This window comes from Lolium perenne, chromosome 3 (genome assembly GCF_019359855.2).
Source record: "Lolium perenne isolate Kyuss_39 chromosome 3, Kyuss_2.0, whole genome shotgun sequence".
Lineage (NCBI taxonomy): Eukaryota > Viridiplantae > Streptophyta > Magnoliopsida > Poales > Poaceae > Lolium > Lolium perenne.
The window spans coordinates 328389250-328408774 of NC_067246.2; the positions used below are offsets into that span (position 1 = coordinate 328389250).

General features: G+C 45.7%; 1 protein-coding gene across 2 annotated transcripts; it reads right to left on the minus strand.

Annotated features, from left to right (window-relative positions):
• Positions 1-198: 198 nt before the first annotated feature.
• LOC127345777 (uncharacterized) lies at positions 199-18475 on the minus strand. 2 transcript variants are annotated; one of them, XM_051372297.2, is made up of 4 exons: positions 18347-18475; positions 18149-18260; positions 2619-4762; positions 199-1998 (listed from the first exon to the last, which is right to left on the minus strand). In XM_051372297.2, exons 2-4 carry the CDS (start codon positions 18185-18187, stop codon positions 381-383), a joined length of 3801 nt encoding a protein of 1266 aa, XP_051228257.1. In that variant the 5' UTR covers positions 18188-18260; positions 18347-18475; the 3' UTR covers positions 199-380. The 2 variants fall into 2 exon arrangements, with proteins under 2 accessions (XP_051228257.1, XP_051228256.1); XM_051372296.2 differs by having other exon boundaries at positions 18149-18468.
• Positions 18476-19525: the final 1050 nt, after the last annotated feature.

The window sequence follows — 19525 nt, forward strand, 5'->3', positions numbered from 1 at the left end:
CCTTCAATTTGACCATTGATTTTAGCGCGCTCTATAATAATTGCAAGCATATCCGCCACAATGTTAAATAACATTGGGGATAGTGGATCACCTTGCCTCAACCCTTTTCTGATTTGAAAGTATTTACCAATGTCATCATTCACTTTAATGGCAACACTTCCACCAAAAACAAAGTTATTAATTAAAGCACGCCAATCCTCAGAAAAACCTTTCATTCTAAGGGTCTATTGAAGTCAAATGTGTATATATGCATCACCTTTGTAAAATTATGTTATACAACTTACAAATGAAAAAAATACCTTCCATTGTTTGTACTGATAAAATGGTGGAGCAAATCACTCATTCGGCGATACAAACTGACACAATGCTCCAAAACCATATTATTCACCCTTATAACCAAGTACATGTACATCTGGATGTTTATGGTGGATATCTGCAGCCGTCCTTACTGCAGCAAAGGTCGCAGCGTTGCCTCTACCATGTTTCGAAAATTCGAGGAGTACATGCTGCAGGCTTAGCAGATGCTCTATGCCAGACACAGCAGCGGACTCCCCCGGAACTCCTTTGTCGAACTTTAGTTCAAGCACATGGACCTTTGGCAAGGCACCGGTCTCAAAGATCACATATGTAAAGCTGCACTGAATGCTCAGCTTCTTAAGACTCTGAAACCCATCACTTGTAAATGCTACTGGTGCTTCAATTTTGAGGATTGATGGTAGGAAAATATCCCATGACCTTTGAGTAACAGCACAAAATAATTCCAGCTCTCTCAAGGTGGCAATTTCACCAAGCTCCTTGATATTTGCAGTCGCAGAGCTCTTCATGGTACCGGCGTACGACAGTGTTACCAGAACCTTCATCATCCTTATCCCAAGGGGCAACTCGGCGTTTCCAGCCAGTAAATGCATAAGATTCCCCAGTCTGACTATGCTGGGAGGTAGGCTTTTTACCTTTGTGGATCTCACGTCCAGTGTCTGCAGGTATATCAGTTCCCCAATCTGTAACGGGAGCTCACTGACATCTGTTCCCCTAAGGCTCAAGTACCTCAGAAATAGCAATTCACAGAGGCCGTCTAGGCACAATGGACCTTTACAGTCTTTGAGGTCCAGCACTCGCAGTTTTCTTAGCTCAGTCAGAGGAGGTATGTCACTAGCTTGACCAAAGGCGGCGACTGAGCGAACACGAGATAAGTCCGCTCCATAATTTCCGGCTGGTGTAATATTTTTCTGCATATAAAAGCTTTGCAATAAATCGAATATGTGCATCAGTTGATATAAAGGCCAGAGGATTTTCCTCCATTTCGGGGGAAAAATACTGTTCTGCAAAGATAGCCATCGGACAGTGGGGTTGCTGGGTGAGACATCTCGTTGCTCTGCATATACCAAACTGACATATTTATTTTCCGTGGCCTGGCAAAAAATAAATTCATGTATTAGTGGATGAACAGTGCAACTTCTAAGGGTGCCATCATGGTCTTGGCTTGACTTCTCAATTAGCTTTCTGGCAATAAGCTGATCAATGTAGCTTCTTGCTGTTTCCTCCGTGAATGGGCCATCATGTCCACTGATGAACCCATCTGCTAACCATAGCCTCACAAGACGTTCTATCTCAACTTCATGCTTCTCTGGAAATATACTTAGGTACAACAAACATGCCCTGAGATCTGCAGATAGGCCATTGTATCTAACCGTGATGAATTGCTTCATATATTCAAGTTCCATCCATTTTAGTCCTGACCTCTCAAATGCATCAATTTTTTCTTGCGGCTTGCTGGCGAAAACGCCACTCAAACTTTTAGAAATTTTTCCAGAAAACAAACTTTCCACCTCGGCTTCAACAGGAGCAGGAATCCAGCAAAAGTGGTCACCGGCGGCCTTTGCTGCATCTTCAAATCTTGTCGTGATAATTATGCAACTACCGTAATCGTCCTGCGGAAAACAAGACTCCATTGTCCTCCAGTCATTATTACTCCATAAATCATAAAGCACAACCAAATACCTAACAGAAAACACAAGGAAACTGCATCAGTAAGCCGTAGAGACTTTGCAAGTGAACCAAACAAACAAGAGAAACAATCAAGAATGAATGGCTGACTTATATTTTAGAAGATAAAAAACAAGACTGGAAGTCTGGAACACATTTTCTTATGTGATTTTTGGTTTCAAGCTCTGGTTGAGAGAGAGAATTGAACTGAATTGAATTCACAAAGAATATATTAGCTTATAAGATTAGAAAGCTATAAGCATAGACACATTACGATAACCAAATCAGCAAATCATATGCATACAAGCAACGAATTTACTCTTTTTGTTTTAATGAGAGATATTTCGGTTACATATAGTCGAATACATGTTCATAACACATTTATCATTTAGTAGTACATCCGTTCCACAATATAAGCCGTTTTAGCAAACTATTTAGTTTGCCAATACGGTTTATATTATGGAACGGAGTGATATTGAAGTGTGTTGGTATATTGTGCTGCGGAAAGTGATTGAGAAGTTAACGAAGGTAAACTTAACTCTTCCCTAGTTTGCCCAAACGGTGTATATTATGGAAAAGTGTAATATTATGTGTGCTGCTGAAAGAGATTGAGAAGTTAACGAAGGTTAACTTACCTCTGCTCCTGCAAGAGCTGCCTCAGAATTTGTGTCAACTGCTTCACATCGTCAGCAGCACTAGCTGCTATTATGTACTCGTTATCCACTTGTTTTATCATATTCTTGATCAATTTGACCATGTCTGGGTTCTGGCCCGCCGACACTGACAAGTGATAATCAAACTGGAATTTGATCCGCTTATACACCTCCAAGGCAAGATCCGCCTTCCCAGCGCCGGCTACCCCAAAGATACAAAGCACTTCGGGTCGGTTCAAGCCCCTGTCAGCCAATATCTTCTCCAGACAAGTCGCTTGTTGGTCCTTGTCGTAAAGCCCGGTCAGCTGGGGCTTGACGGACGGTGGCGCCATATTCCAATCTTCGGTCACCTCATCCACGCGCGACTGGAGTTCATAGAAATGCTCCGCGGTCGCAGCAGCGGCGTCGTAGTCGTCGAAGCATTGAGCGGAGAATTCATACCAATCTTGGATAACTTCGCTAGCGTCAATGGCATGTCCCGCGGCGGCGTCGTAGTCGTGGGAGCATTGAGCCGAGAATTCATACCCATCCTGGATAACTTCGCTAGCGTCAATGGCATGTCCCGCGGCGGCGTTGCCCTTCTTGTTGTCAGAGCATTGTGTCGAGGGTTCAGACCAATCGTTGATGACGTTGCTGCTGTGCACCGTCACCACTTCGACACGTTGATCAAGGAGGTCAAGCCAATCCTGGATGTCCTCGACAAGCTTGCGAAACGAGGGCCCGTGCGAAGCCGAGCGCATGCGTTTGACTGCGGCACGGAAGGAGGAGATGTCCATGGAGACAGGATTCTGCAGCTGTAGCTTCTCGAGCTTTTTATCCACCACATCGAGGTCCATCCTCATACTCATCTGGCGAGTCAAACTTGCACTTTTCTTGATCTCAATATCTGTCAGCCATTTAGCGAGCAGGCCTAGCATTATGACCAGCATTGACATAGAGCATCCCCAAAAAAAATTAACCATAAGCTCAGATGCTACGAGCGCCCGAAAGGGTGCTGTAGCAATGATTATGCATTTGACGGCCTCTTGCCAGATATGTTGATCAGCACACAACATGCATGCTGACACACAAGAGCTGATTACTGAGGAAAACTTGAGCAATTGGACTAGTCCTCCGTTACAGTTTGGTGTTCTTGCAGTTGCAGCTGGCCATTGATCTATCAGCCACACGTCAAGGTAAGATAGAGCCGACGAAGAGCAAGAGATACAAAGCACCCTTACGAACCAGGACCTGAGACCTACAATGTCCTCTCCATAAAAGGAGGTCAGGCACGCCAGAATAGCTCCAACTGAGCTGAGAACGATGAACATCGATCCGTGCGACGTGGTATTGTTTATGCTCGCCACGTGCTCTGGATGATGACAATAGATACTGAACCATGCAAGCACTGAAGTAAGCTCCGGCATGCAAGCAAATACCATGTCCTCTCCTAGCCATTCTGCGGCCATTGAGTGAGCTGTCATCATCACCATCACAATACACGTCTTGTGCATCGCCGGTAGCACCTGAATCACGCCAGGATTGACTCCAATGGGCGGTGAGGCTATCATCACTGTTAGTGCACACATTGCCGAACTCAGGTAGAGAAGAAAATTGGAGAAGACAAATATATTGCCTTGTACTTGTCCCTTATATTGAGTCCATACCACCAAGGACAGCTGTAACAAATAAGGCACCATTGCCATTTCCTTGAGCACCCTTGCACTCTTTGTGAGGCCTTTCATCAAGGAAACTTTCCTCCTTGGGTACTTGCTAACTTTGCTGGCAAGTGCATAAATGAAGGCAAACACCGTCAACGGAATGATGGCAATTTCCATATACTTTCGGTTGAGCGTAACTAAGAGTGCATAATCTTGAAGCACTACAGCAATAGTTCTCAAGTAGGTCTTCAGATCCGCAAACGTGGACTTTGTGCAGTACAGCCACACTATTAATAAATCCAGTATGATAACCAATAAGAGCATTCCTGTCTCAAGTGTAAAGACGAATCCCACCACCATTCCTTCAGACCCAAAGACCACTTGTATAATAATACATATAACGAATGCCAATACCAAAAGAAGCTGGTGGTCCTGATGCAGTGATTTCACGGGGTTTTGTAGCACAAGCACAGGTGATTGCAGAAGCTGCATATAGAACAGAACAGTCAATTTTAGCTGCCGTTTTTCACTGCAGTCCTCAACTAAGCCCTGCTTCTGAATTCATCGTGCACATCTCGTTACAGAGATTAGAGATTAACCATTTATCATTCTAGGAGTTTAGAAATTAACAATTTCTCGTGTGAAGTCGAGTCCTCAAACACTTGACCAATTAAATTTTTAGAAGATTACGTAGTATATAAATTAGATGTTTCTGTTAGTGATGTATAGACCCCTTTACTGTATATTACCAGTGTATGAGGGCTTCCCTGCATATTGTACCACCTGTACATGTACTGGCCTTTGACCTACAGTGAATACTAGTTGCTCATTCACAACATGGTATCAGAGCTCTAGGTTTAGCTCTTTGCACGCTGCAACTCCGTGCTCGATCCGCGCCGCCCCAATGATCTTTCCGGCCGCCACTGCTCTACTTTCTTCTTTCTCTCCCGTTCTAGTCGGGATCGAAGTCTTTGTCCATTTTCGTCGAGTTTGAGCTCCAAAATCGAGCTCCTCCTCCAAGATCCCATCCGGCCATCTCCGGCCGGCCACACTCCGGCTGCCACCGCCTCCGGCCGGTCGTCCAGGCCACTGCCTCTGCCCCGCCCCCGTGCCGGCCCCGATACGCCCGCACACGGCCCCAATCCGTCCGCCCTCAACCGGTCCGGCACCAGCCCGGCCTCCTCCGGCCCACTCCAGCAACAACCGCTCCGCCCCGCTCCCTGGCCGGTCCGCCCCAGCGCCGTCAGCTCCTGGTCGGCCTGCATCAGGTCTCAGGCGCTGCTGTACATGGCCAACAGTGTGAGCCTGTCTGGCTAGAGCCTGATCTGAAAAAAAAGGAAGATGGCATCCTCTTCGTCTGGCTATGTCAGTATTCCTCGGTGCCAAGTTATCTTTGATGGTACCAACTATGGGGAGTTTGCTGCCTTTATGCGCATCCACATGCGCGGTCTTTGGCTATGGGGTGTTCTTACCGGCGAGGTCTCTTGTCCGCCGCATCCCCCTGCGCCTGTGCCTCCTACACCACCGCCAGTGCCACATGCCCTTGCTGATGATGCTCCTCAGGCTGCTTAGGAGGCAGCCAAGTCTGCCGAGCTTGCTGCTGATGAGGCATACAAGCAGCAGGTACTTGCTTACTCAGAGTCTCTTGGTTCCTATCGGGATAGTCTGCCGGCTTTTACTCAGTGGTGTGATGAGGATACCAGGGCTGTTGCTGTTCTTTCTTAGAGTGTTCAGCCATAGTTTGCTTCTGAGTTTATGGGTCTTGAGATCTGGTCTCATCTTCGTCAGCGCTATCAGCCTTCTGGGGATTATCTGTATTTATCTGTCTTGCGTCAGGAGCATGATCTTCAGCAGGGTGACTCTACTGTTGATGATTTCTACACTCACAGAGTGCGGCGATCTGGCGCCAGCTTGGCTCCCTTCGTAGTTCTGTCTGTGGTACTTGCCAGTGTTGCCGGACAGTACGTTCAGATATGGATTTTCAGAGGATCCATGAGTTCCTGTCTCGCCTTCGTCTAGAGTTTGAGCCTCGCCGTGCCCAGTCGTTTGCTCGGGGCCGTGTTCCTATCTCGGAGGTGCTGACTGAGCTTCGTGCTGACAAGACTCGTCTGTGTGGTGCTGGTCTACTTGGGACGCCTTATGTTCTTGCTTCTCGGTTTCCGGCTGCTCCTGCACCGCTGCTTCCACCCACACCAGCGCCTGTTGCTAATGGAGGACCTCGCCCTTCTCGCGGTGGAGGTCGTCCCCGGCCTCCTCGTTTCTGCACTCACTGTCGGAGGCCTGGTCACCTTGAGTCTGACTGCTATCAGAAGCAACGAGGAGTGCTTGCTCGTGCTCCACCTTCACCGCCCGTCACCACTGGCTTCACCGAGCAGGATATTACGAGGCTTCAGCGCCTTCTTGCCTCCTCTGGCTCTGCTTCGACGGGCACTACTGCCTCCGCGGCTGGTTCCTCTACATGGTTGGGTACATCTTCGTGGGTTCTGGATTCTGGAGCTTCTTTTCACATGTCTCATGATTCTTCCTCTCTTTCTTCTCTTCCCATCTTCCTCTTCCTGTCTGTGTTCTTACTGTCGATGGTACTTCTCTTCCTCTTGCTGGTCGTGACACTCTTTCTACTCCCTCCTTTTCTGTTCCTGATGTTTCTCATGTTCCCCGTCTTACCATGAACTTGTTTTCCGCTGCTCAACTTGCTGATTCTGGTTGTTGGGTCATTCTTGATGTTGATTTTGTTCTGTTCAAGACACTCACACTCGGGCACTGGTTGAGGCTGGCCCTCGATGCCGTGACTCCCAGGGACTTTGGGAGCTTGACTGACTTCATGTTCCTTCTTCTACCACTCTACCGGCCGCACCACGTGTACTTGCTGCTTCCACTCCCGCATCCTTTCAGCAGTGGCATCATCGTCTTGGTCATCTTTGTGGTTCTCGCTTGTAGTCTTTACTTCATCGAGGTCTTCTGGGGCCTATCTTAGGGAGATGTCTTGCTTCAGGGTTGTCAGGGTTGTAGGCTTGGTAAAAAAAATCAGTTACCTTACCCTACTAGTGAGTCCGTATCTCAACGTCCTTTTGATTTAGTTCATTCTGATGTATAGGCCCCTGCCCCCTTTGCTTCCAAGGGAGGCCACCGCTACTATGTTATTTTTATCGACAACTTCTCTCTCCACACCTGGATCTATTTTATGACTTCTCGCAGCGAGGTTCTCTCGATATATAAGTGTTTTGCTGTCATGGTCCATACTCAGTTTTCCACGCCTATTCGTGTGTTTCGGCCTGACTCCGCTGGTGAGTATATCTCCCAGCTATTGCGTGGTTTTCTTGCTGAGCAGGGCACTCTTTCCCAGATCTCCTGCCCTGGTGCCCATGCCCAAAATGGCATGGCTGAGCGCAAGCATTGCCACCTGCTTGAGACGGCTCATGTGATGATGATCGCTGCCTCTCTTCCTCCTCACTTCTGGGCTGAGGCTGTGTCTATTTCCACCTATCTCATCAATCTCCAGCCCTCCACGGCCCTGGAGGGTGGTATTCCTCTTGAGCGTCTTACTGTCAGCGCTTCTGATTATTCGACCCTTCGTCTTTTTGGTTGCGTTTGCTATGTTCTTCTGGATCCACGGGAACACACCAAGCTGACTGATCAATCTGTTGAGTGTGTTTTCCTTGGCTACAGTCCTGAGCACAAGGGATATAAGTGCTGGGATCCTATTGGTCGTCGGATGCGCATATCTCGGGACGTCACTTTTGATGAGTCTTATTCTTTCTACTCGCGTCCCTCCTCCTCTTCCTTTTCGGTGGACAATCTCTCTTTTCTCGTGTTTCCTGACTCACCTCCTCCTGTGCCTAAGGTTCCTTCTTCGCTGATTCTCTTCCCACCTTCTACTCCTTCTTCACCCACCAGATCCCCTTCCCCTCCCTCTCCGCCTTCTCCACCCTCCACACCTTCCTCTCCTATGTCACCTTCCTCTCCTACGTTGGTCCCTCCCTACCATTTTCACTACTCCCGTCGTCCCCGTGAGGCTGATGATGCTCCTCCTGACATGCCCTCCCCCTCTGGTGTGATGCCCTCTCCGTCCGAGCCGACTCATCATCTTCGTGCTCGTCATTGTCCTCCTCCTGATCGCTATTCTCCCACTCACTATGGTCTCTCTGTTGTCCTTGAGCCGACCTCTTATCGGGATGCCCTTGCTCATCCCGAATGGCAGCTAGCGATGGATGAGGAGATTGCTGCTCTCGAGCATACTGACACCTGGGATGTTGTCACTCCTCCTTCCTTTGTTCGTCCCATCACCTGCAAGTGGGTCTACAAGATCAAAACTCGCTCCGATGGTTCTCTTGAGTGCTACAAGGCTCGTCTTTTCGCTCGCGGCTTTTAGAGGGAGCATGGTCGTGACTATGATGAGACCTTTGCTCCCGTGGCTCACATGACCACTGTTCGGACTCTCCTTGCCGTTGCTTCTATTCATCAATGGTCTGTCTCTCAACTTGATGTGTAGAATGCTTTTCTGAATGGTGAGTTACGAGAGGAGTTATACATGATGATAAGGGGTTGCCCGATATTCTCAGTAAGCAACGGAGGTGATGATGATCAGGGGGTGATTGCAGCGGAGGTAACTTGATGAAGTGGATGATAACTTGTATGACGCAACGAGATCTCTCGATTGGTCCCTGTCACCAATGCAACAGCTCTCAACCCTGCAAGATATTCGCAACTCCACACACTTGCGCACGTAGCCACCGACCACGAAGCGGTAAGTTGCAATCTACTAATTCCCAATGGAGCAACAGATCACACAAGACTTTCAGATCTACACCAAATCAAGCAATATGGTGTAGGGATTCACTAGTTTTGCAAAGCAAACAACGAAAAACTAGGGTTTATCTTAAACATGGTCTAAAGCAGCTAGGGGGGCGTCCTAGGTACTTATATTGGCGTCCGGGACGACTTCTGGTCGAAAAGATACAAGAATAACCGACCGAGAATAGATCTGGTCGAGACAGACTCGGACACGGCCGGTCTGGGGGCCGGTCGACCGGGTCTGGGACCGGGCTGGCCGGTTCAAACCGTGCTAGGGACCGGGTGGCAACCGGGCGGGCGAAGTGTCGCGCAGTAACGCTCCCGGTTGGCATCAGCGTGGCGCCCGGTTGGAGCCAGGGTGGATCCGGCCTGCCGCCCAGTCGGACCGGGCCAGGGATCGGGCGCGCCGGCATGGAGGCCGGTCTGACCGGGTGCTGGGCTGGCCTGGATTTCGTCCTCTCCTTTCGCGCATGCCTCCCGCTCCTCCCTCGCGCGTCCATGAGATATCTTCGTGTCCAGCTCCTTGTCCAGCTCCACGTCCAGTTGCTCCTCTCCTCCTCGTGCGATGCTTGTCTCCTCTTCATACCTGATGATACATAAGTAATAGGACTTAGGTAGTATAAAGTTCTGATCAATCAAAGTATCGTTTAGGCACAAGTTCACCTGTTGTTTAAGTAGCTTCGCACGAGCTCTTGTAATAGGTCCAATCCGAACTTCATTGGACTTGAGCTTCACAGCAGGTTCATCTTCATTTAGTAATGACGGAGGTGGTAGTGTGGTAGGGATGTCCTCAACTCCACCTCCTGGGCTATTATATTCCCGATGACATGGTTTGTCGTCTCCGACGCTCTCTCTATGGCCTTAAGCAAGCCCCTCGCGCCTGGTTTCAGCGCTTTTCCTCTGTGGCGACCTCTGCTGGTTTTGTCCCTAGCGCACATGACCCTGTGCTCTTCGTCTACACATCTTCTCGGATGGTCGGACTCTCCTTCTTCTTTATGTCGATGACATGATCATCACAGGTGACGACCCTGAGTACATTGCCTTTGTCAAGGCCCGACTTCGTGACTAGTTTCTCATGACTGATCTTGGTCCTCTTCGCTACTTTCTTGGGTTTGAGGTTTCCTCTACCTCCGATGGCTTCTATCTCTCCAAGGAGAAGTATATACATGACCTTCTCACTCGTGCCGCTCTTGGTGATGAGCGCACTGCCGAGACTCCTATGGAGCTCAATGTCCGTCTCCGTGCCACTGATGGCGATCCTATTCCGGACCCGACTCGCTATCGTCACTTGATTGGGAGCCTTGTCTATCTTGCTGTCATCCGTCCTGATATCTCCTACCCGGTGCACATTCTGAGTCAGTTCATGTCTGCTCCCACTAGTGTCCACTATAGTCATCTTCTTCGTGTTCTCCGCTATCTTCGTGGCACTATCTCCAGTCGTCTTTTCTTTCCTCGCTCCAGCTCCTTACAGCTCTATACCCACTCAGATGCTACCTGGACTAGTGATCCATTGGATCGCAAGTCTCTTTCTGCCTACTGTGTCTTTCTTGGTGGCTTACTCATTGCTTGGTAGACCAAGAAGAAGGTTGCAGTCTCTCGTTCGAGTGTCGAGGCTGAGTTGCGAGCGATGACTCTCTTGACGGCAGATGTGACTTGGTTACGTTGGTTATTTGAGGATTTTGGTGTTTCTGCTAGCGCACCAACTCCTCTTTTATCGGACAGTACTGGTGCCATCAGCATTGCGCGTGATCCGGTGAAGCACGAGCTCACCAAACACATTGGTGTTGACGCCTTCTATGTGCGTAATGTTGTCCAGGATCAGGTTATGGCCCTTCATTATGTACCTTCCAAGCTACAGCTTGCTAACTTCTCCGGATTATTGATCCACCATGAGTTGGGGGTGTTAGTGATGTATAGACCCCTTTACTTTATATTTCCCAGTGTATGAAGGCTTCCCTGCATTTTGTACCACCTGTCCATGTACTGGCATTTGGCCTACAGTGAATACTAGTTGCTCATTCACAACAGTTGCAACGTATTTTGACACTACCTGGAAGAATTTGCAAAGTATTTTTTCCTGAGCAAATCGGATCAGACATCAGAGAGAGGAGCAAGACAGAGAGGTCCCTAAGTAGCTTCATTCACTTTTTTCTCACAACTCTCGTGTTCTAAGTTGCCTGTTTAGACATCTTTACACGAGTAGATCCACATCAGCCTAGTACACTGTATGAAGTTTTAGATCTAGTCGTCTACGGATATCAAAACCGAAACTTTAAAAACGATAGTCGTGTAAAACGGTGAGATGAAGCTACTCCTCGAAGAATTTTTTGATGATAAACTGTGTGTGACGAATTTAACAAATTTCATCAAAAAAACTCCAAACACAAACACGAAATAGAGTTTGAAACACTCACGAAACTAGGAACTGGTCGCGGAAATAAAATCACAACATCGAGGTGCATCTTTTTTAACGTAGAAGTTATCTTGAATCGAAACATGGTTGTGTGCATATTAGAGGGGATTAAGATTTAACTAGAAAAACAACTTGCACGCAGCCAAATGACAAGCAGAAATGTCACCCATAGTGCTACATAGTGCCGTACCTGAGAATACGGAGACCCTGAGCAAAACAAGAAATAGAGACCCTCAACATGATCATTGGCAACTAAGATGATTTTATATATACTACTCACTTCATTTCAATAAATAATGCACCCTTATTTTTCGTATTTTATCTTTGACAAAATATTAATCCATATCTCTCTATTTAAAAAGGATGTTTCAATTTTACCTAGATATACATGTATTTAGCTAAGTTTAGTTTGTAGATACATGCAAGTTTTGCTGAAGTTGAAACATATTTTTTAGGATGAAGTATATAAAAAATATTTGATATAAAACTGGTATCATTAGAAAGTATTTTTCAACACGATTCTAACAATGTTGCTTATGTATTATATGATTGTGATATTGTTGTCCTATTTATTTGGTCAAGGTTCACATTGAAATGTGTGTGCGTATTATTTATAGGAGTGGAGGTAGTATGTGGTAAAATAAATTAAAATAAGTGCATCGTGTGAAAAAGCAATCTAAGAATTCAAAAGTGCTAATTTTTAATCGAAACGTGCCATCTTTGAAAAATGAATCTTCAATTATCCTTGAGACAAAATCTTAATATTCATTGGAAGACTAACTGAATTAGCTGCACTCACGACGGAAGAGAAAGAAAAGATACGGGTAAAGAGGCGTAGGGGGCTTGGGGGCCTTTGGAGTTAATGCGATTACAAATTTCCTAATTATTAGTACTACCTTAGGCTGGCTATAGTGCTAAGTATCATGTAGTAGTATCATGCATATGATACTTGTGTATGATACTATCTCTATAGTGGGTGGTATCATGGAGTACTATCATAGATATGCTATATTTATTATTTTTTAGAATCTCAGTGTAAATTTGTGTAGAAGATTTGCTAGGCATTAACTTTTCTCGTAATATGCGCTGTGATACGGAATCCACCTATGTTACTCTAATCTCCTCTCTCCTCCTTAATTAGTTGCCACATCAGCATTTTTGTGGAACCAATATGCATGATAGTAGCTAAGATACTAGCACTACGACTAGCCTTAATGGAGTATAGTACTCCGTAGTATCTCTCATCGAATTGATTGAGGTCCAATTAAATAAAATCGGTCATTAGAGTACTAGTTTAACATATTAATTTGGAGGCCTCTAAATCGGGAGGCCTGTGCGGATTCCATATGAAAAAGTTGTCCTTGTTTTAGTGAGAGAAAAACCCCAATTTAGTCTATGAAGTTGTCATGTATGTGTGTTTTGGTCACGAACATGCAAATCGTGAATTCTAGGTCACGAAGTTGCCCCACACAAATCTTTTGGTCACTTCGTCACGGCAACCGTTAATTTGCTGAGGTTGGAAATTCTTTTTTTACAAATAGCCCCTTAAATTTTTGTTTCTTCTAATTTTCTAGTCCGTGTTTTGACTTTTTATTGGGCAATTTGCAAAATATCAATTGGCCACATCAGCAAACTAAAAGCGACCATGATGTAATGACCAAGATGCTCGCATGGGGCAATTTCTTGACCCACAATTTCGACTATATACTAGATAACCTTGAGCTATTTATTATTCATACATGGAGAATTACAGACTTACGAGATTTCTTGATTTTTGTAAGGCACGTCATATTTCTCCAACACCATTATCATGTCAGTGAGTTAGCGTTGCTTTTAACAGTGGGAAGACAACAATTAAAATCAGTGACAAATATCATCAAGACCAAGTTGAAGCAACCGAGAGATATTTAGAAGTCTTGATCCATAAAATTACAAATGATTTTTTTAGAAAGGTAAAGCTTTGCGACTAAGCTGTCATTAGTGTTATGTTTGTAGGTTCTACTTATAATCAAATATGTTTCTATATTTATTGTACAAGTGATTGTGTTTGAATAATATATATTATTAATGTCTTCGGACTATTTTTTTTTCAAAAATACTTATGTATTTACACGCATGGATGTGGGTATTTTTTTCGCCGCCCATTTTGCTTTGAGATTTGGATAATATTTTTGAAACTTACAGGAATGCTTTTTTTTTGCATCGTTTTTTTAGAGTTCGCCTACCTAAATTCTTTTCCGTCCATGGCCACTGATGAAATCCATCTCAAGTTTCGGATGGACTGCCAAATATATGCCTGCATTCGTAGTGTGTGTAGACAAGAGTTCTAAACATTAAAAAAATGCTTTATATGAAGTTAAATAATGAGTTAAATACATGGGGCATTCAGAAACTTTTTTAATGCGTAAATACTTCAAATGAGTTGCAAATGGCTAAGTGGCCTGTCAATTCTTCGTCTTTGCCGCCTGCATCCGTGCCCGCCTCTCGGACCTTGTTTCGCGCATCTGGCGGTGGAGCATGGTGGCTGGCGTCGCAGGAGCTTGCCGGTGGCGTTGTGCCCGCGCTGCCAGCCTTTGACGAGAAGCCTCGTTCTCGGCGCGCCGCGCTTGCTCGCGGGCGAACGCCTCGTAGTGGCGATGAGCGTTGAGCTCGTAGAGCTTCTGTCCCTCCGCCTCCATCAGGAGGCGTCCCACCTCCGTCGTGGCCGCTCGCTGGCGCGAGATCTCGATGGTGTGCTCGAGATTAGCGTCGTTGATGAACTACCGCTGCTCCTCCTTCAACCTCCGGAACTGCTGCGCGTTCAACGACGTCAGGATCGCCGCCTGCTCCGGGTCGGGGGGTGTCTGCGGCTGCTCGCCCCACTGCCCCGCCTCCTCCGCCGCCGCAGCTTCCGCATCTGCGACGTAGGCCTCGTGCCATGCCGCGAACCTTGGGTCTGCGGTGTCGTCGGAGCTGTTGTCCGCGTTGGGCTCCGGCTCCGGCTGCGGTGGTGGTGGTGGTGGAAGCGCGCGGCCGTTGAGGCCAAACATGGAGTAGGTCGTCTTAAGACGGCACGGCATTTTTGAGGTGGAGAGGAGATAATGGCGCGGCGGCGGCGGTGAAGATGAGAGGATAGCACCACGGTGGTGGACAGCGTATGTACCAATAGTGGTGGCAACTGCCCGCATTTACGGTGACGTAGGCGACTGGACGCCACATGGCCACTCGTCGCCCTCGTTGCCGCCTTAGTTTCCGCGCGGGAGACCATTAAACACCGACGACCAACCTTCCCGCGTCGCGGCCGATGCGAACCGTCGCGTCCTCTCACTGACAAGGCGCCCCCACCCGCGAAAACTGTCGTGCCACGAGGCGCTGGCGCGCCCGATTCGCGCCCTTCGACAAGGGGCCGGCATGGGGATGCCGACGATTCTATTGGGCTCGAAAATTAGCCGGTGGCGTTTGTGGCGCATCAGTGCAAGCCCAAAACCAACGCTGGCCCCCAAATCACTATCGGGGCCGCTATGGGGGGCACCGGTGGAGATGCTCTAATAAGAAAGATGTGTCAATACAAAATAGTCGTCGGGAAGTCGACCAACACTTTTGGAACCGTGCGTCGCACACCCGGTTATGAAAAAAAAAATCAAAATATTGCTATTTGATAGTTTCAGAAAAACTTGAAATAATGTGTAAATGTATATATTATGTTGATATTTGTGTAAGTTTCACGGAAAAAATACGACTATATGTGACCTACACAAAAATAATAACATGGAAATTTCTATTTCTTTGAACAATATAAGTCCAAACAGTACAGTGTTATTTAGATAGTTTGTCATTTTCGTGTAGGCCACGAATACAACCATATCTTTCCGTGAAAACTTACAGTGTAAGTATCAAGATGATAAGTACATGCAAAATTTCATTTCAAAATTTTTAAAAACTTTTAATTAGCATTTGTTTCAAATTTTAAAACTTGGTGCGCGCCCACCTAATTCCGTTTGGTATTTCCGTCGGGGAGTCTCTTTCTCCAGTACTACTTTTTTTTTTAGCGAAAGATCCAATCTTTATTAATCAAGTAATATTCAATGGTACAAAGAGAGGATTAGGAGTTTGACCAGCCATAAGTGATCAGTTCCGGCTTGTAGAGCATCTTCCCCGGTGCCCTTTCATCAGCCCATTGGTGTAAGGAATAAAAGAACAAATCTCCCCTCTCCCCCAGCGGGCACCCCAATATCCTCACATCTGTTTGGGTGGCCCAAACAGATTGTCCATCAACCAATTTTCCGCCCCCAACTTGAGTGCTAACTGTATCTCTCCTCTCAGCCGCCGCCTCAATCCTAGCCGTCTCCAGTTCATCCTCCTCCATAGATTGGTTCCCCCTCCTCCGATCGGCTTCGCCGGTGTCGGGAGGAGTGGGAAACCCGATCTATGCGTGGAGTTTCGAATAAAAGTATTATTTTTATTATATTATGTTAGGATTTTGGTAGCCGCCTTCTGTTGGTTTCCCCTCAATGGAGATGGCATCGTCTGCAATAAGTGATCTTCGGCCTTTCGTTCGGCGACGAGATCTTCTTCCCGGCGTCAATGGTGGTGTTGAACAATCACAATTTTCTAGGTATGGGTCTTCGGATCTTGCTTCGCCAGATCGATTTTGGATCTTTTGTCGTTGTTGCCACGAGGAGAATTATCCTCGCAGTTTTTTTCCCGGCTGCTACGTCCTCGACAATGGTGATTCATACTCTCGGCTCTCCATCGACGACGATAAAGCTAGTCGGTTATTATTCCCTGATATATTGGTGTTGGTACTCTTGCCGATGTTGTATGACTGCTTTAATGGTTGCGTGCGTGCATACAGCCTTGGCATTGCGGCTCAAAAAATTATGGGAGAACTTTCGTCAGTATATACAAGTCTATGGTTCGTTATCTATCTTTGGCTGCCTTCAAAAGAGTACAAGATTGTGTTCTGGAGAAGAAAGAAATTGAAGATCTCGAAGATTTGTTACTATCTTTTAGATTTTATTTTGTAATCGTTGGAGTCAGTTCATGTATCTCTACCATGTACTATTTGTTGATATGAATATGTGGTATTGATTGTCAAAAAAAAAACTGTATCTTAAAAAAAAACTTGAGTGCTAACTCGGGGTGGCAGACTCGCCTACACAATGATGCCACGTAGGATGTGGGTCTAACTTAGACCACCCGGCTGTAAAATAGGCAAACCCTATCTCACTTTGCCCCTCTCCATCCATTCTACTGCTTGGCCAAGCCTGTGCCGATGCATTTTGTTTGACGATGTTGACGCCACAACTCGCATGCATCTTGGCGTCTCATCATAGGCCATCGTCGCTGTCGGCGAAGATGTTGTGGGAGGAATGGGGGCATCGAAAAAGGCCCGATGAAGGTAGAAGCCATGTCCCGGAAATGGGCAACACCATCGCGCCACCGAGATGAAGAAGGCAGCGTTGAGTCGTAGGCCGGCTAGTGGTTTTGGGAGGAACAAGACGGAGCTGGCGAAGAAGAGGATGAATAGAACAACGATGTTGACTCCATAAAGAAAAGCAAGAGGAATAGAAGGAGATGCTCAATGTGGATAAAAATGAAAGATGATGTTTTTATGTGAATATTTTAAGGCTGTAAGCCTTGACCCCATTACCGGTGCCTAGCAAACTTGTGAGACGTATCGGGGGCAGATTTGGGTTGATTTCGATGAACGAAAATGATTTTATCCATATGAAAAAATGCTAACGGGCCGCATCGAGAAGGCTATCTCACATAGGTAAAGCCATATACAAGAGGGCTGCAACAAATACCATGAATCTTATAAGTAAAATCTCTAAAGGACGAAAAGTGGGAAGATTATGTTCAGTCAAATAAATGCTAAACTATGTTCAATTTCGCCTACTCTTAGTACTCAGATATTTATATCTTTTTTGCTTACATGCAAGACACGCTAAGGTTGTATGAAAACAACAACCTAGATAAATGTTTCGATTGGTGCATTGTTATACAAAGAACCAATATTGCCCAAAAAGGGAAACCACTCGAAACAATATTAAGCGTCAAGAGGCGGTAGCCAATGACGGCGATCGAAGCAAAAAATATGATGCATAAGTTCGTTGACTTACAACACGGGCGCCTTCGGTGGCCTCAAAATTCCCAACAATGATAACACGAAGTTACTCACCTCATAATATGCTTGAAGTAAGAAAACTATAGACTAGAGGCAAGAAAGAGGGCATTCAAGATGCACTAAACTTGGTAATACCATGGGCATATTCACTGGTACCCAGTTTAGGAAGCATGGTGCTCTTTGCTTGTTTGATCACCATGAATCCATGATATCGCTACAAGTGCGGTTGTTTCAGTTATTGAGCAAGGATTCAAGCAGGAAGGGCACACTTGAACACATTGATTTTTATTTCAAATTGGCACAGGTATGCATATCTTGATAGAGTGGTTAGAGATTAACATTTATCTAGGAGATTGTATGTCAAGAAATGACTGCTCAGTGATTTGAGCAATGAAATTTTGACTTGGTGCATAAATTTTATTTTGCAATTGCTATGACAATAACTAGAAGAAAACCATATATCTATCTATCTATCTATCTATCTATCTATCTATCTATCTATCTATCTATCTATCTATCTATCTATCTATCTAGATCTGATACGAGTTCATGTCTTTACCTCCTGGGGGGCTGTTCTGCCAATCTCCCTTTCTGCCATCTTTTCTTCTTGAAAGAATTTCCCTTTAATCTACATAGAGAAGTGATGTTCTTGCAAGAATTTTCCCCTTCAGCTACATGGAGGAGTGATGGAGCATGAACTGTAGGGTACTTGGGATGATCAAAGAAGAAACGAGACGCAGGTTGTGACCTTTGATACCTCCAGATCCTGGAAGGGAGGGGGGAGGAAGGGGGAGTTTGGTTCCGGTTTAACTTGACAAAGGAATTGTTTATGGTTAACGAACGGAAATGAAATGTATGGCCTGTACGTCCATACAGAATATTTCAATGCTGGGTGAGCATGTGAGTCCTTGAACCATTTAAGTACCGTTGTTAGGTGAGCAGTCAAGTTCTAGGGACATAGCTACCAACCGAATTGACCTAGCAATTAATATATGGACCTAGTCTTACGTGCTCATAAAGTGTGCGTACTGCGTTTAAATGTATGAGTGTATGTACGCGTACGTGAGCATCTACATTTGTACTGTGTTTCGCAAAATAAAATATTTTGGCACTTCCATAAATTAGGAAAAAATCATCCAATGGCCTCTTGATTGCTTTAAAATGTTTGGAACAAAACCATACATTTTGTGAGTTATATAAATTAGATGCACGTAAAGAACCAACTTGAGGTTAAGTGGTTAGGAGGATGGTTGTATCCTCGGTCCACCAGAGTTTAAACCTCAGGTTTAACATCTGTTTGTCCCGTCGACAGTGAGGTGTCTGTGGTGACTTCGTCAATTTCAATATCCAATCTGACGGCTTAGTCTGCCGAAGGTACTCATAGGGATATGGTGTGCGTGTGTGCGTTTATAGAGGTGAGTGTATGCGCGTATATATGAGTGTCTATGTTTGTACTGTGTTTCTAAAAAAAAAGATGCATATATAATATTTTCCATTTTGACCCTTCTATCATTTTTCATCCTCACGGCAGGACAAACAAAAGTATTTGTTCAGAAGGTTTTCACATTACTGATAAACTCGCACTTTAACAGAAATCTCTACAAACACCATTTCCCTCGCCCTATTGGTCGAAAAGTTTACCTATTCCTTTAAACTCCGTTTATTCCAATGGGTTATTTGTTTTAGGCATTTGCTCCGGTACAACCCCTCCCCTAAACTCAAAGCAAACTTAAATACAAGGACGGCTGAGATCGCTTGATACCCCTTCGTTCAATATTAAACGGGTATACGTAGCCCTGTACAAAACCTGTATGATCTAACTAAATTGTATACCGCATACATATGTATATAATTATGTATGTGGATTATTGGTGGCGATTCGTCAGCGCGGTGGCGGTCGTGGCCGTCGGGCGGGAGGAGCAACAAGGTGGTGATG

Excerpts from the sequence above, each read along its gene's own strand:
- LOC127345777 (XM_051372297.2), bottom strand. The coding sequence starts at position 18,187 with ATGGCAGAAAGGGAGATTGGCAGAACAGCCCCCCAGGAG. Across the intron at positions 4,763-18,148 it reads GCAGAACAGCCCCCCAGGAG|CTTCTGCAATCACCTGTGCT; the intron begins GTAAAGACATGA and ends TTCTATATGCAG. Across the intron at positions 1,999-2,618 it reads CAGCTCTTGCAGGAGCAGAG|GTATTTGGTTGTGCTTTATG; the intron begins GTAAGTTAACCT and ends GTTTTCTGTTAG.